The 16,533-nt window shown below is 38.0% G+C and overlaps 2 protein-coding genes across 4 annotated transcripts in view; one reads left to right on the forward strand and one right to left on the reverse strand.

The window, feature by feature from the left end:
* Positions 1 to 9,294, reverse strand: part of LOC126355135 (uncharacterized) — a 249,994-nt gene extending 240,700 nt beyond the window's left edge. For both annotated transcript variants that reach the window (XM_050005322.1, XM_050005331.1), the window contains exon 1: positions 9,159 to 9,294. In XM_050005322.1, the coding sequence (XP_049861279.1) occupies positions 9,159 to 9,221 (63 nt within the window). In that variant the 5' untranslated portion in view covers positions 9,222 to 9,294. The remainder of the gene's footprint in view (positions 1 to 9,158) is intronic.
* A 38-nt stretch (positions 9,295 to 9,332) lies between these two features.
* The window catches only part of LOC126355114 (U4/U6 small nuclear ribonucleoprotein Prp31), a 65,878-nt gene continuing 58,677 nt past the window's right edge, over positions 9,333 to 16,533 (forward strand). Inside the window, exon 1 of one of the 2 annotated variants that reach the window (XM_050005305.1) lies at positions 9,333 to 9,464. The gene's annotated coding sequence lies outside the window, so the exon portion shown is untranslated. Of the gene's footprint in view, positions 9,604 to 16,533 lie in introns of both variants that reach the window. The other variant, XM_050005302.1, reaches the window with a different exon arrangement.

Genomic DNA, 16,533 nt, shown 5'->3' on the forward strand with positions numbered 1-16,533 from the left:
AATGGCTCCAATGACAGTGTGGAAAGTCCTGCGACAGAAGCTGTCTATGAAACCACTCAAATTTGAGCTAGTGCAGAAGCTCAATGACGATGACAAAGACAAGCATTTTGAGTTTTGTTTGCAGTTGTAACAACTGAATGAGGATGGGGATGGCATTGTTGATCACTTTATTTTTAGCAACAGAGCCACTTTTCACACTAATGGGAAAGTAAACAGGCATAATTGTCGAATCTGGGGTACAAAGCATTGACATCAATGAACTGAATTTGAGTACGATTCCCCAAAGATAAATGTTTTTTGTGCCTTGTCATGTTGAAAACTGTACAGGCCATTCTTCTTCACCAAGAGCACTGTCACTGGATATTCCTACTTGGACATGTTGCAGCAATGGCTGATGCCACAAATGTAATTGGACTCTCCGTTCATATTTCAGCAGGATGGGGCTCCACCACTTTTTCATTGTGAAGTTTGTGGGTACCTGAACACGGAGCTGCCACATCGATGGATTGCCTGTGCTACAGGAGGGGACAGCTGTTTTGTGAAATAGCCTCCCCGATCACCAGATTTCACTCCGTGTGATTATTTCTGTGCGGATACATCAAAGATCCGGGAGAAAATACGGGAAGTGACTGCCACAGTCGACAAAGCCATGCTGGGATGAGTATGGCAAGAATCAATTACTGTATTGACATATGTCTGCATTAAAAAAAAAAAAAAAATGCAATACATATGACATCTGTACAATGTTTACTTCTTGTGCAATAAATAATTGAAATAACTGAAAGTGTTCCTGGACTTTATGTACACCCTGTATGAGGCTAGCATAGTTTCAATGAGCACAGTTCATGCATGTAAATGAATTTCAACAAGACTGTATCATATGACCACGGGAGGCTGTACAGTAATTCAGAAAAAAAGGCTGTACAGTAATTCAGAAAAATTGTCTACATATTGGATGATATGTCATCTGTAAATGATTATTCATTGTTGTGGTCAAAGGAAGATAACTTTGCTCATTCTTATAGTCCTTTGTACCTTTGCAAACGTAGTTGCTACAACTACATCATGATGTCTGATACCAGAAAATTTTCAAAAAGTAACATCCTGATGAAGAAGAGGTAATTAGAGACAGAGCAAAAACTTGCACTGGGGAAGGTGGGGATGATATTTGCCATGCATTTCAAAGGAACCATCTCGGCATTAATCTTAACTGATTTGGGGAAATGGTGGAAAACTATACCTGGATGAGCAACAGGAATCTGAGCTCCCGTCTTCCAAAATATGAGACCAGTGTCTTACCAATGAGCCACTTTGCCTGGTCACTTTCAAAGATGTTCATTTCTTTATTGTCAACAAGTCTGATATATTTCCACCATGGATATGGTTCCAAACTATATGTTTAACAAAGTGTTAGAGAAAACTTTTAGAACATTTCTGCAGGAACTTTCAGCTCATCCACAACTAATAAAATTGACCTTTCCTCAATCTATTGTAGGGTGGATTGAAAAAAAGTTCTCCAGTATTTTGCTTTGATATTGAACTGAGTAATCCTTTGAAGTTTAAAGTTTTAAGTCTGCATGCCTGCAAGAGGATCCCATTCCAGCATTTATTATATTTCTAATGGTTAACCTTGCCAAAACAATTTCACATACACATTCAATTTAAAGTTCAACTGATTTAAGACTACTGTCTGCTGCTATGAATACACTGTTCCCAATTTTCACAGCCTATTTTTTAGTAAACAGTTACTTTTCCCCCAAAGATCTTACTACTATCAATTCTATATTTTGGTCTTCTCCAAACATCCAATATTATGTGGGTCTAAAGTTCCTCAGTAAAAAGTAAACTTTTTAGTGAAAACTTCTACAGCTGATCACTGACATATTAATATTCTCGCCCACTGGGAGCAATATTTGGAGTTCAGTATGAGTGTTTCTGAACCATCTGCATCAATGTTTATCGTTTAAAGAATATAAATATGCCTAATTTAAGAAGTAAGCATTTTACAGATACCTACATTAGTAGCAAAGCAACCATGAGACATTTAGAGGACTGCTGCATCTTTCAAACCTATGGTACAAGTAAAAGAAGTTATAAACTGAGTTGTCAAGGAGCATCCAAAGTCTCTGGTTTTGGCTTTCTACTTGGTTCAAAACCAGAAGTTCACAAGTGGACCTGAGAAAAACATCGTATTACCAACAGATTGCAACTAATTGCATCCTGTGCCTTCAATTGCTACAAGTGCCAGTATGGACTTAGTCCTTCCCTCTCCAAGAGTACATACTAAGTGCACAGGGTTCTCCTTGGTACAATTTTTCTTAAATATCTAATTTGGTGCATTTCAAGTACCAATGAGTCAGAGACATCCTCCCTACTGCTCACACTTTAACCTCTTACAAGATGTTGAACGCATTCTGAAAGGAAAAATGTGCAGCACAGACTGAAATTCACAATCAATTTCAAACAGCACTTTGTAGTTGTTGGTACAAATTCATACCTCAGTAGCGGACATCTAGTCTTGCCACTGACAAGCCATTTACAATCAAGATGATGAGCAGTTTGCAGGTCTGCTTTTTCTGAAGACAGCTCTTCTGGAATTCGACAGTTGTCCTAACTGACAAATAGTCTTCATTGCAGGTCAGTGCAGTGGGGATATAAAAGTTTCAGCAAGATATGTTTCATATGCCAAGTCAAGTGAAACAGAAAGACTTGCACATAACTAACAACCACATGACATGTTTAGTATCCCTGCTAGTGGACATCAAGATGGAGTAGAGGAGCTAGCGCAGTCATCACATTGGAATAATACCAAATCCTGTCTTGGCGAACAAGTGGCAAACACAGCATGTTCAGAGTGACTGTCCCAGGTGTTTACCTCCTCGCAGTTCTTATGTTGATTTCCACATCTACGTAAACAAGCCTTTGCCTCCCACAGTGCTGTGTTTTCCTCTGTGTGTGATTTCAACATGGTGTTCAGACTTTTTGACTTGTAAGGTTTATGTTCAAGCCAACAGTGATGATTCGTGGCTTTGTCACACCTTGAACAGACACTAAAACATGTATTTACTGAACTTGAACAAATCAGGTATTATGGACTATGACTAAGCACAAATGTAATTTCATTTGTCAAGACAAATGTAAAGTCTTAGAAAATTTACAAGCAACACCACTATGAAACTAGAAAGAAAATATGTGAATTTGTTGTAATGGTTCCCACAAATAAGCAAGAACTGTAAAAACATTAATAAGTCGGAAATGCGTCATACAAAAGGACATGAAAGTTCAGCTAGTTGTTATGTTAAACTAAAACATGAAAACCAGCAACACAGAATTCTGTTTATACCACCTGTAAATAACACGGTATTGCACATTAAAGAGTGGGATGATTGTTGGTAATGTGAGTCTGGTAGGACAACACGTTCCTCTCATTTACCTGGAAAAATGTATGGAAGATCAATGGCACACTAAGGTTAGATTAAATTCTGATACAGTGGCCAGATGGTTAAAATGTTCATTGATGACAGCCACTGGTAACAGCTTCTGAATCTGAACCTGTATTTAGAGGTTTGAGACACGGATTATCAATTGTAGAACTAATGCAGTCACCATAAAGGTGATATCATCAATTACTCCACACACAAGTCTTCACGAAGGTAGTGTATATTTGAGGCAACATGCTATGTGTATATCGCTGACAGTTAACCACAAGAGATTGCACTTTCAAAATATGTACGAATGAGTCCATGTTTTGCTTGCAAAGTAACAGCTGACAAGTTTTAATGTGTTCTGAAGCTAATAATCATTAGCAACCACAAGAAACATCAATGAAAGGAATACTGTTGATGAAGAAGGAGCTGTCACCATGGGGGGGGGGGGGGGGAGGGTATTATACCTTGTGATAGGTATATTGCATTCTCTCTCTCTCTCCCTCTCTCTCTCACACACACACACTCTCTCTCTCTGATGAAACTGTGGTAATGCAGGTGACATTTGTGGTTTGGTTGTTCTGCATATACTTACGTATGTGCGAAATCTGATCTTTCCATGCTAGCAGATCATAATTCACAATGAAATAGGATACATCTCTTGAACAAATAGTTTCAATGACAAACGACTGAGCACACAGGAGGTCAAGTTGGATGTCAGGAATTGAATGCCATAGAAAATGTGTGAAATGCCGTCAGAAGGTATACTACTGATGAAATCTCCTTGGACTTCCGTCCTCGTATCTGCGTTGATATTCTGCAGTGTTTTGATGGGTGTCCCTCTCACCATCTTCTGGTGAAGTATTGGCAAGAAGATGATAGAAGTGACACTTATTGAAACTTGCAACTTAAGCAAACAGTGTAATCCTTATTTTCACAAAGCCTCATTATGTGCAGCTCCAAGCAAATAAAATGACTTGCAGGTTCCAGAAAGTCACAGCTGGAATGTAAATAATGGAATGCGTAATGGTAACAATCCAATCTTTAGCAAAGGTGTTAATCAGTCAATAAGTACCTTAACAAGACTGAAAACATTGCTAAGCTTCCAGATAGTGAGCTTCTATAGCTTAACGACACTGTTACAAAACATCAATCAAATGTGAAAGGAGATTGCTACAGATTTATTCTTAAAATTTCTTGCCCTAGACATAATGTACAAAGAATCACCTGGTACAATGAAGGGGAAGTCGCAGGTTTGGCAAGGCAGCATTCAACACTAACCTTTACAGTAATAGCATAAATTTTCTGAGAACATGAATTTTCTTTTGATTTTCCCATCTTCCTTATTCAAAGGATATGAAGATGTTATCCATCTCAGTATCAAAAACTGATTAGAACAGTCCTGTACACAGAGTAAACTATAACAGAAAGTTGCAATTTCAAATACTGATTACAACCACTTTCACCAAGTACTACTTATAGTCATTCATTCTGCGTATCATAGGTAACACACAATCATACAATGGTCAAATGTTTCCTAGAAGAAGGAAGATAAGAGGTTTAACGTTCTGTCAACATCAAGGTCACTAGAGACAGAGCACAAGCTCAGAATGTTTCAAGGACGGGAAAGGAAATCGGCCATGCTCTCTCAAACGAACTGTCCTGGAATATGCCTGAAGAAATTTAGAGAAATCAAGGAAACCCTTCATCAATATGACTGGATGCTGATTTCAACTGTCATCCTCTCGAATTAAAGTCCAGTGCACTAACCACTGCACCATCTCACTTGAGAATACTTCCCAGAAGTGGTGATGTGTGTCCACAGCAATGACCTCCACCATGACACTTAACCATTCATAAACACTATGAAGATTTACAGTAAAGATACAAGTAGTGTCCATAACACATTTCAAAAGACAGAAGCTGCCATGTTTTAGATATAGTGTTCTATCAAAACACTGGTTCTCTCTATTTAGAACTAATTCAATGCAGCATTGGGAACAAGCAACTGAAAGATACACAAACGCTTCTGGAAATATAATGTAAGGAAAGGAAATGGGAGGAGGGGGGGGGGGGGGGGGGGGGAGAGGAGGTGGCACTGTTTAGTTGCACAATGCAAGTGGTGATTCACTATTTTATTTCCAGTAAAACATATTATTAATAATATAAAAAAGATGTTCAAAAACAACTTGTTCTGAGACATGCATAAGAAACATTGGAATTTATTACTGATGATGGCACACTTGCATTACACAAGAAATAATCAAAATATTTTTTTGTGCAAAATTTGAATACCTTCCTCACAATGATCAATCAGACTGTATTATGAAAATGTTATCTTTATATATAAAAGTTCTCACTGTGTTTGTTCGTTCTCACAAAACTCGAGAAGTAGTCAGTCTATTGACCTGAAATGTTAACTATGTACATACAAAACATTTAAATTTATATGCTATAGACATGTTGAATCACCTAAAACTTGCATTGCAAGTATTGTGGAAATGGAAAGTGCTGTTGATATGCAGTTTTCACAGAGTGTATTGGCAGTCATGGGCTTGAATTAGCCTATGAACAGATTATTTAATACTTAGAATGTACATTTTTTGTGCAAACACATATTTTTTACAAAAATGGAACTATGTGTATTGCTGTTAACAAACTAAAAGGATGGTAAATTAATGTCAATGGTGTTTGTTGCAGGATTCTAGTGTGAATCATTTAGAAGACACTGTATTTTGAGAAGTTTCCACACTGACACTTGTTTGTGCCATTCAGTCTGAGTAGTTGCTAGGTATAACATTGTTATGTTTGCGTACAGTGTGCTTGTGTATTCCTTGAGAGTGTTGCAATTTGCCAGTCAGTCAGTGTGTGACAATCCAAGCAATAGGTCTCGAGTGGACAACGGAATTTACCAATGCAGAAAAAGCCAACACGCTCAAGGTGTATGGTGAGTGTAGAAAGAATGCAGTTCATTCTTGTATGGTGTATCTGGCAAGATATCCCAGCAACTGTGAGCCATCTTGGTAATTATTTGTCAACCTCACCAATCAGTTACGTGAGAGTGGTAGTGTAACATGTAGACAAAGTAACAAGAGGAAAACAAGTGATGACAGAAGAGGGGGAATCTAATGTTCTTGCTACTGCTGCAGTTCATCTGCATGTTAGCTCTCATGCAATTGCACGAAAAAGTGGTATGTGTCAGGTAAGTGTCATATGCATTCTCCACTAACATGTGTTTCATCCCTATCACATGTCTCTCCACCACAAGATGCATGGAAATGATTATGATAATTGTGTTAACTTTTATATATGAGCATTAAGACAGGATACGACCATGTATATTATTTAGTGATGAACCACATTTACCAATCCTGGCCAGGTAAAGCACTGAAACATGCACTATTGGTCTGTTGACAATCCCAATTGGCTTTGTCAGGTAGAACATCAGCGTTCATGGAGTGTAAACATGTGATTTGGGGTAGTGAACCATCAGCTCATAAGCCTGTTTTTTCATAGATGGAAAACTGAATGCACACAAGTATCATAGCCTCCTAACAGGACTGGAAGATGGGACCTATGGTATCAAGATGATCACTGTCTGGCCACAGTGCATGAAGTACTACAACATGTCTTCACGAATTGTTTCCAAGTTGTTGGATTGGATACATAGGACCTGCACCTCAGCCAGCTCATTCCTCATACATGACACCCGTAGACATTTTTACTTTTTTGAAACCTGAAAGACTCTGTCTATGACAACATACCAACCACGGCCAATGATATGCAATGACGTACTACTGTAGCCTGCACAGACATCTCTACTACATGTGTGCAGCAGTCATTCCACAGACCGGAAGCATGTACAACTGCTGCCAGCAGTAATTTTGAGCACAGCTTGTGATGATCAATTGTCTTGTTACTGGTCAGAATCCATCTAACTAACGTATGCACTTGTGTTGCTGAAGAAGAAGACAGTAGTGTTTAACATCCCACTGACAATGAGGTCATTAGAGACAGAGCATAAGCTTGGACTAGGGAAGGATAGGGAAGGAACCCAGCCATGCCCTTTCAAAGGAACCAATCCAGAATTTGCTTGAAGCAATTTAGGGAAATAATGGAAAACCTAAATCAGGATATCCGGATGTGGGTTTTGACCATTGTTCTCCTGAATGTGAGTCCAGTGTGCTAACCACTGCACCCCCTTGCTCGGTACTTGGGTCGTTCTTTGGTGTGTGTTGCCACAGGTCTAGTACACTTGTCAGTGTGGAAACTTTTCAAATTACGTTATCTCATAAATTACTCACACTAGAATCTTACAACAAGCACCACTGACGTTCTAATCTACTCTAGTTTAGTTTGTTAATGTCAATAGGCAATCTTCCATTATAAAAAAGAAGTGTTTATTTGCAAAAAAATCATTTTCTAACTATTCTTACAATCAGTTGATTGGTTAACAGTATGATCCCCTGACTAACAATCCGTTATCTTAAAATCACACAACCCGCAAAATATATGCGATGCAAGCTGTAGTGCTTAGAAAGTACTTGACTGAATTATTTCAAATTTTTGCGTGTTACTCTAACAAACATTTGGATGAACCTCAAAACATTCTTGAGCGATTTACTCCAACTTTTAAATGATATTCTATGAAACATTCAGATGGACATAAACTATAATTAAATAAGAAAAAAATACAGGTTTTCTGTTAAAATGACTGTGAGAAAGAAAATACCCTGCTGTAAAAATGTGCAGTTTGTTTCCTTTGTCACAGCCAGTTTTAACTATGACAGGGTGGAATTTAAACATTTCATAAATTGTTTCCTCCATATACATTCTTTCCCGTTACATCTAATTTTAAAGATCATAAACTGTATGCACAACAATGCGGAGTTTTGTTTTCTTCCTTGCTGACAGGGAATGGGAAAGTTGTATTTCTGGCATATGAGTAGAATACCAATGCAGAATCTGAATTTGCAGTAACAATAAACAAGGCTCGGGATCAGAGGGGGTGGGGGATGGGGGTGGAAGGGGAGACAAAGGAAATGGACACAGTGGAAAGGAGGAAATGGACAGTGTGTGGGAGCAAGGAGGAGAAGGGTGAGGAAGAGGAGAAGATGGCAGAAGGAGGGAGGAGGAGGCAATGGATAGTGAGAGTGGGATAAGGAGATGGGCATAGATTTGGAGGGGGGGGGGAGGAGGAGGAGAAGATTATGATGTATATCGAATTAACATACATATTAGAAACGTGTGCTTTCTCGTTTCTTTCTTTCCCATTTAATCAGTCGGAGCCACAGCAACTAGTGACAGGGAACAGTAAATGATTAAATAACCATAGTGTATGAAATCTATAATGTTGCCATTTATATGCCCATGTTTCCATGGAATTAACAGAAATTTGAATCCCTCTATAATTTCTTGGTTTTATTTATTCGTTACACGTAACTTTAAAAATTATGGTGCATTAGTGCAATCCAACAGCGGTAATAAATTTTGCTTGGTGCAAGAACTCTAGCACTCGCACATTGTGATTTCCTAAAGGTTACCTCTAACTTAATTCCACGATTCAGATGGTAAATTCTAAAAATTGCTCGAATTATTATTGTAAGTCAACATTCCTCATTTTCTTTCTTTCTTTATTTTTTCTTACTGCAGAATGTATTGTTATATATGTGTTACGCTAATAACAAGGCATCTACGTTATTCTGACTAAAATTCGTTTGATAATTAAATTACCACAGAAACTTCATACAGCTGTTTAGGTTGCTTTACTATATGATTATATTTAGGCTTCTTCATTTTTACACTAATAAGGAATACACATTATTAAACCAAGCAGACCGCTTCGTTTCTTCTGATAATCGATAAAGCGTTGTTACGGACTGCTGCCAATAGGAACCCATTGGTGACGGAAAAAAGATTAACATTTTTTAAAAATCATGAGCGAGATTATGATTGACACAAAGCTACTTCTTACGTATACAATTGGTGTGATACTTAGCCAGTTTCACATATTCAAACAACAGTCATAAAAATGTCAGTGTGAGTATATCGCATTTTAATTTTGTTAGGTTGTACATATTTGTTTTTAAGATCGGCAATGTTCAACTTAAAGAGTTACACTGAAAGTGAGTGTTGTGGTTTAATATTGATGTAGCGGTATATGCACTATAATTGCAAGGTAAGTTTCATCTATTCGTTTGTTTTGATGTGTACCCTCTGTACAGAGACCAGTCGTTCTACCCGTTAGAATTCTGCGATAATCAGCGGAAAACTTGATGTATTCATTATAAACTGTTTCAATGTGTTGCTTAATATATTTCAAAATATAAAACGGACAACTTTGTCTCCGCCGATGATCATAAATGTTACCGTCTTGATAGCACAATGCTTGCAGCAAAAATGAAAGGTTCCGATAAGTTCTTCCTTGCCAACGCAGATTGTTTACTCCACTTGAAAAAGTTAATGTCTCTATAAAGCCCCCATCTTCCAACAGATATGCAAGAGAAATAACAGTTCGATGACATAAATGCGTAGAATTATGTTCAACTTTTTATTTTACTTGTACGTTAAGTAGTAATACGTAAACTATGTAAATGGTGATCAAATGGCAACAAAAGCATTCATGAATTCAATTCCTCAGACATTACGTTGCCTCGAGGGTGATTATGTCAACAACAATCTCCATTCCTGTTCCCCCCCCCCCCCCCCCTCCCCGCAGATTTTTATTATAACTGACTGCAACAGCTAGATGTTAATCGTGCATCTAATTGGCTAACCGTTTTTCAGGTGTGGGGTTAACCTTTCCTCCTTACCTTTCATCTAATGATATGTAATGACACCCTTTTAGATACAGATCATATAATTAAGAATCATTCTGTCATTCTACAAATATGTTTCTGTGTAAACATCTTTACACCATAACTCCAGTATCCACACACGTGAGACCTGACAACTCTTAAACACGGAAAATTACAGTCGTGACATAAATTAATTAATTCATAATGTTTGTAATTAACTAATTATAAAATGTAGGAAGTGCTCATAATATATAGTGCCACAACAAATCACTTCTGAAAAGGCTGCTCTTCAGAGAAAGCAATATATAATCTCACAAATGCTGTTCTGATAGAACTGAACAACAAAAATTACCCCATTGGCACTTTCTGTGATCATGCCTTTGATTGTGTCCGGATATAAAATTCTACTAGGTTAACTAAAATGTTACGGCGTTTAGGCATTCCAATTGTGTTTGTATTTTAACAATATACAACACAGGTACACATTAACAAGTAATGTCACTACAGTTATACTAAATTCGGAGTAGATTCTTCACTCGCTTCTGTTATTGATGTATATAGACAAGTGATTTACTGGCGATGCTGTGATTGCTAATAACACAGTTATTATTTGGTGTCTGCCTTGACAGATATTGACTGGATGCTCTCAGGCTATCCTTTTTACTACTATTCTTGGATTAATATTTGTTCAGCAAGCATGAGAATCAATTGTTCAGTATTATGGTCCACAACAAAACCTTGTTTGCCTATGTACCCACGATCTTCCTATTTGTGCACCTGACATACACAGATAGGATGTGCTCCTGAGTTCCCAGCTAAAATAGTTTTTGGTATCAATTTATAGGACTTAAAAAATCCTGTTATGTGTGGTAATGGGTATTAATTTTTCAGATAAATATAAACCTCCCTGAGGCTGGTCAAGATTAACCTTTTTTGAATTTGAAATTTACAATCTTTGTCACGATTTGATACACATTCTTTCACCTTTGTCACCGTTCTGCTGGTTTTATTGCCCTTATGAAAGTCTGTCACTAACTTAGCTATTCTAGGGACTAATGTCTTCCCATACTTAGCGTATGAAGTACTTAGAATATCCTTTTCTTTTACTAAATTCTTAATTCGAGACATACGGTTCAGAATATCAAACATTTATTGCATTTTATTAAGAGCTAATAGACAACTTATCATTATTTTTTTCACTATTAACTATCAGAATGAGAACTTCTTTATGAGTTGATATAGCATTTGTGACCTACTCCATGGCCCATCACCATCATTTGAAGTTTTTAACACTGTGAAGTGTTTGTTTTGGATTGCAGGGTGGTTGTAATAATCAGTATCCTGATTCATGGTTGGAATATCCTGAGTTTCATCTGACTGATCGAGAATAGGCTTCCATAATTTCTTTGATACCTTTAGTCAGCAGTTGCCACATTTCTTGATGTACCCTAGTATACCACAATGAAAAGAGCAGATCCAGTTTTCCAGTTCTTCATACCTGATTTTGGAACATTGTGGCCTTGATTGGGATGCAAACATTTAACAGAATAAAATTTCCAGTGTCTCCATTGTTTCTCACTTTTTGTACCCATTAGCTGTAAATAAAAGCTAAATAATAAAATACTGTAGGCCCTGATTCATTTTTAAGTAAACTAAGACTGTGAAGTTGGGTTGAGTACAGTGAGTTTGATTTGAATAAAATATGCCTGCAGACTTTCTTCATGTACTAATTTATTCATTTAAAATGTTGTAGACATCATGTTATAGTATGTTTTGTGTACATCCTACTGTATAAATAGTTTTTAATATATCCAGAAAATTACTATATATTACTTTGTATTATGAAGGTATTAAAAAAAAGTTATGTCATAGAACTATAATGTCATTGAGTTACAGTTGAAACCAGTCAACCCATACAGATACGTGGATGTAACAATTTATAGGGATATTTAAGGGAACAAAATGTATAAGCTTAGATGTAGGTGTAATAGGTAGTAGACTTCAGTTCATTGTTAGTAATGCTGATAGGCCTATTGAATTATTCAGAGTAGGGCAGCATGAGTGATCATTGGTGTATTTGACCCATGAGAGAGCAATGCAGAAATGTTGATAAAACTGAACTGAAAGTCACGTGTAGGTAGTCGCAAACTATCCCATGAGGACTTAATTGCAAAGTTTCGAAAACCAGCTTTATGTAATGAACCTAGGAATCCACTACAACCCCTAATGCATTATTCCTGTTGAGATAATGAAGAGAAGATTAGACCATTTATAATGCGCACAGGGGTGTCGAAGCAATCATTTTTCCTCAAGCTTAGTACATGGAATGGCATGGGAAGAAGCCTTAATAACTGGTACAATTGGAAGTAGTTCGTAGAGAATCTGGACAAACAGTTATTTAGGATGGTCAAGATAAATGGGACACCCTGTATATGGCTATCTGATGTAATATGTATGGATAATTGTGATGGACAACTGGAATTCGATAGTAGTAAAAGGAAGAGAATGAAATATTGTAGTGGAATATGGACTTCGGGAAAGCAATGAGCGGCAGCTGCCTGGCATAATTTTGCATAGAGCATAATTTAACCACAGCAGACACTTTAAGAATACATGGAAGATATCTAGACACACGGGAATATTTCATATTAACTATAAAATGGTAAGACAGAGTGTCTGGAAGCAGTTAGATGGACTGAAAGAACCAAAGATTTTTGAGAGTTTCACAGAGAGCATTGGGCAACCACTGACTAGAATTGGGGAAAAGATGATGTTCTGTACAAGGGAAATGAACTGGAAGACAATGTTGTAGAAATGGAGGAGGACATACATGATGATGAGATGGGGGGGGAGGGAGGTATGATACTGTGAGAAGAATTTGACAGAGCACTGGAAGACCTAAATTGAAACAAAGCTCTGGGAGTAGATGACATTCCGTCAGAAGTACTTACAGCCTTTTGAGAGCCAGCCATGAGAAAGCTCTTCCATCTGGCATGCAAGGTGTATGAGACAGTCGAAATACTATCACACTTCATAATTCCAAAGAAAGCTGGTGCTGACAGATGTGAATATTACCAAACTATCAGTTTAATAAGTTATGGTTGCAAAATAGTAACACAAAGAATGGGGAAACTGGTAGAGGCTGATCTTGGGGTTGATAAGTTTTGTCTCTGGAGAAATGTAGGAACACACGAGGCAATAGTGACCCCACGACTTCTCTTAGAAGATAGTTTAAGGAAAGGCAAACCTATGTTTATAACATTTGTAGACTCAGAAAATGCTTTTGTCAATGTTGAATGAAATATACTCTTTGAAATTCTGAAGGTAGCAGGAGTACCGTAAAATACAGGGAGCAAAAGGCTATTTACAATTTGTGCATTAACTAGATGGCAATTGTAAGAGGTGAGGGGCATGAAAGGGAAGCAGTGGTGGAGTAGGTAGTGAGACATGGTTGTAGCCTATCAGCAATGTTATTCAATGTGTACATTGAGCAACAGTGAAGGAAACAAAGTAAAAATTTGGTCTAGGAATTAAAGTTCAGAGAGAAGAAATAAAAACTTTGAGGTTTACTGATGACATTGTAATACTGTCAGAGACAGCAAAGGACTTGGAAGAGTAGTTGAACAAAATGGACATTGCCTTGATAGGAGGATATAAGAGGAACATCAACAAAAGCAAAACAAGGATAATGGAATGTAGTCGAATTAAATCAGGCGATACTGAGGGAGTTAGATTAGGAAACGAGACACTTAAGGTAATAGATGAGTTTTGTTATTTGGCAGCAGAATAACTGTTGATTGCCAAAGTAGAGGGGGCATAAAATGCAGACTGGCAATGGCAAGAAAACCAGTCTGAAGAAGAGAAATTTGTTGACATCAAATATACGCTGATCAGCCACAACAATATGACCATTGTCCTATTATTGAGATAAACCCATCCAGGCAATAGCAGTGTCACTTGGCAAGGAATGTCTGCTAAAAACACACACACACACACACACACACACACACACACACACACACACGGTGCATATAGTATCAGTGAGCAAGCTGTCTGTGTGTAGAATGGGGAAGGCAAGCGATCTACCTGGGTTTGCTGAGGGCAGGCTGTGATGGCCCGGAGGCTCGGCACAAGCATTTTGGAAATTGTATGACTTGTCGGGTGTTTGAGGAGTACCTTGATGAGTGTCTGCAATATGTGCTGAAACCATGTCCAGACATTGGTGGATTTGGGTGACCACCCCTAGATACAGATGTCGGATGTCATAGGCTGGGCAGGCTGGATACCTTCTCGATTAAGTTGATGAGAGGGTGTGCATGTGTCATCTTCCTGGCGAACAGTTCCCTGACACCTGTACTGCGGGATGGAGACAAGCTGGCAGGGGCCATTATGCTCTGGGGAAAGTTCATGTGGGCATCCGTGGCTCCATTAGAGCTTGTACAAGACACCGTGACAGCCAAGGAGTATTGTACACTGGTTACAGACCTCATACACTCTTCCACGACAGTCACGTTTCGTGACAGCGGTGGCATTTTTCAAAAAGACAGTGCGCCATGTCACAAGGCCAGGAGTGTGATGGAGTGGCTAGAGGAACACAGTGGGGAGTTCCAATTGATGTGCTGTCCCCACAAATTGCCAGATCTGAACTTGATCAGATACACTGAGCACATTCTTCCCCTCCCAAAATTATCAGGAATTAGGTGACTTGTATGTGCAAATGTGGTGCCAACTCTCTCCAGTGACCTACTAAGGCCTGATTGATTCCGTGCTACAACACGTTGCCACTGTTATCTGTGCCAAAGGTGGACATACCAGCTATTAGATAGGTGGTCCTAATGTTCTGGCTGATAGTGTATATGTAAGTGTTAGGGAGTCTTTTCTGAAATTATTTGTATGGAGTGTAGCCATGTATGAAAGTGAAACATGCATGATAAAAAGTTAAGACAAGAAGACACTAGAAGCTTTTGAAATGTGGTGCTACATAAGAATGCTGACGATTAGGTGATCAGATGATTCAGAAGGATGTAAGTTGTAGTTCGTATTTGGTGCGAAGAGGCTTGCACAAGGTAGAGTAGTATGGATAGTTGCGCGAAACCAGCCTTTGGATTGAAGACAACAACACCACCATGGATATCTGTGAGCACAACACTGAAAAAACTTTCATCCAGCAGTAGAATAAAAGATACAATGAAAATTCCATACTTTTAATTGGCGAACATTCCTTGCAATATGAGCTGCTAAGTAAAATCAGTGCCCAGTACTATACTTAAAAATTAATCTCTCTTAACCCCTCCTTTCTACATATTAAAATTTTATTAAAGGCAAATATAAATTTGTAGGAAAAATATTTTTCAAAAAAGTTGGGTGGTTTTTCAGATTATGAAAGTTAAAAATTATTGAATTTTTTTAAGATGAAGTTAATCTCAGCATATTGATGTGTTGCATATCAAATTCAAACGCTGTTTAAGAGCTTCAAATGACAACTGGGTGAGCTGTTTAGCATCTATAAAGATGCAATAATTTTTTTGGGGAGGGGGGGCAGTATGGTTGACCTGGATGTATGGAGTATTTTTGATATTTTCGAAGAAAAATGATGACTTGTAAATAGCCATAGTAAGTTTCCAGTTATGACCCAGTTAAAAACCCATCCAATACTGAATCTTGAACTAGTTTCTTGAAAGAAAAACACCTGATTATACTGTATTTTTTTCCTTTGCCTCTGGGGTATGGGTCCCCTCTTTCCGCCGAGCATGAGTGCCCTAGTTTCTATAATTTCGGATTTATAGTCAAATGTATTCTTTATATGTTGGAAAATTGGCCAGTTTTTCATTTTTTGAAACCCAAAATAAAAAAATTACATGACCAAAAGTGTTAGAATTTACAACACTGCCCAATGCCATAACTTGGACAGTATGCTAATGTTAAAGTAGTATAGACCTTAGTTAGATAAGGGGTCCAAATGCATCCATTTCAGCTAAAGCCAGAATAATAATTGAACAGTCATACAACTACTATGCAGTAAGCAGCTGGCATAATCCGTATCACTTCAGGCAGGGGCGTTACCTTCACAGTCTCGGATGTAATTGAATTTAGCGTATGTTAAAATTCAGGGGTAAGTAAGAAACATGTATTTTTTTGAAACTTCCTGGCAGATTAAAACTGCGTGCCTGACCGAGACTCGAACTCGGGACCTTTGCCTTTCGCGGGTTAGTGTTCTACCATTTGAGCTACCGAAGCACGACTCACGCCCGATACTCACAGCTTTACTTCTGCCAGTATCTCGTCTCCTACCTTCCAAACTTTACAGAAGC

The sequence above is a fragment of the Schistocerca gregaria genome, chromosome 1 (assembly GCF_023897955.1).
Source record: "Schistocerca gregaria isolate iqSchGreg1 chromosome 1, iqSchGreg1.2, whole genome shotgun sequence".
Taxonomy (NCBI): Eukaryota; Metazoa; Arthropoda; class Insecta; order Orthoptera; family Acrididae; genus Schistocerca; species Schistocerca gregaria.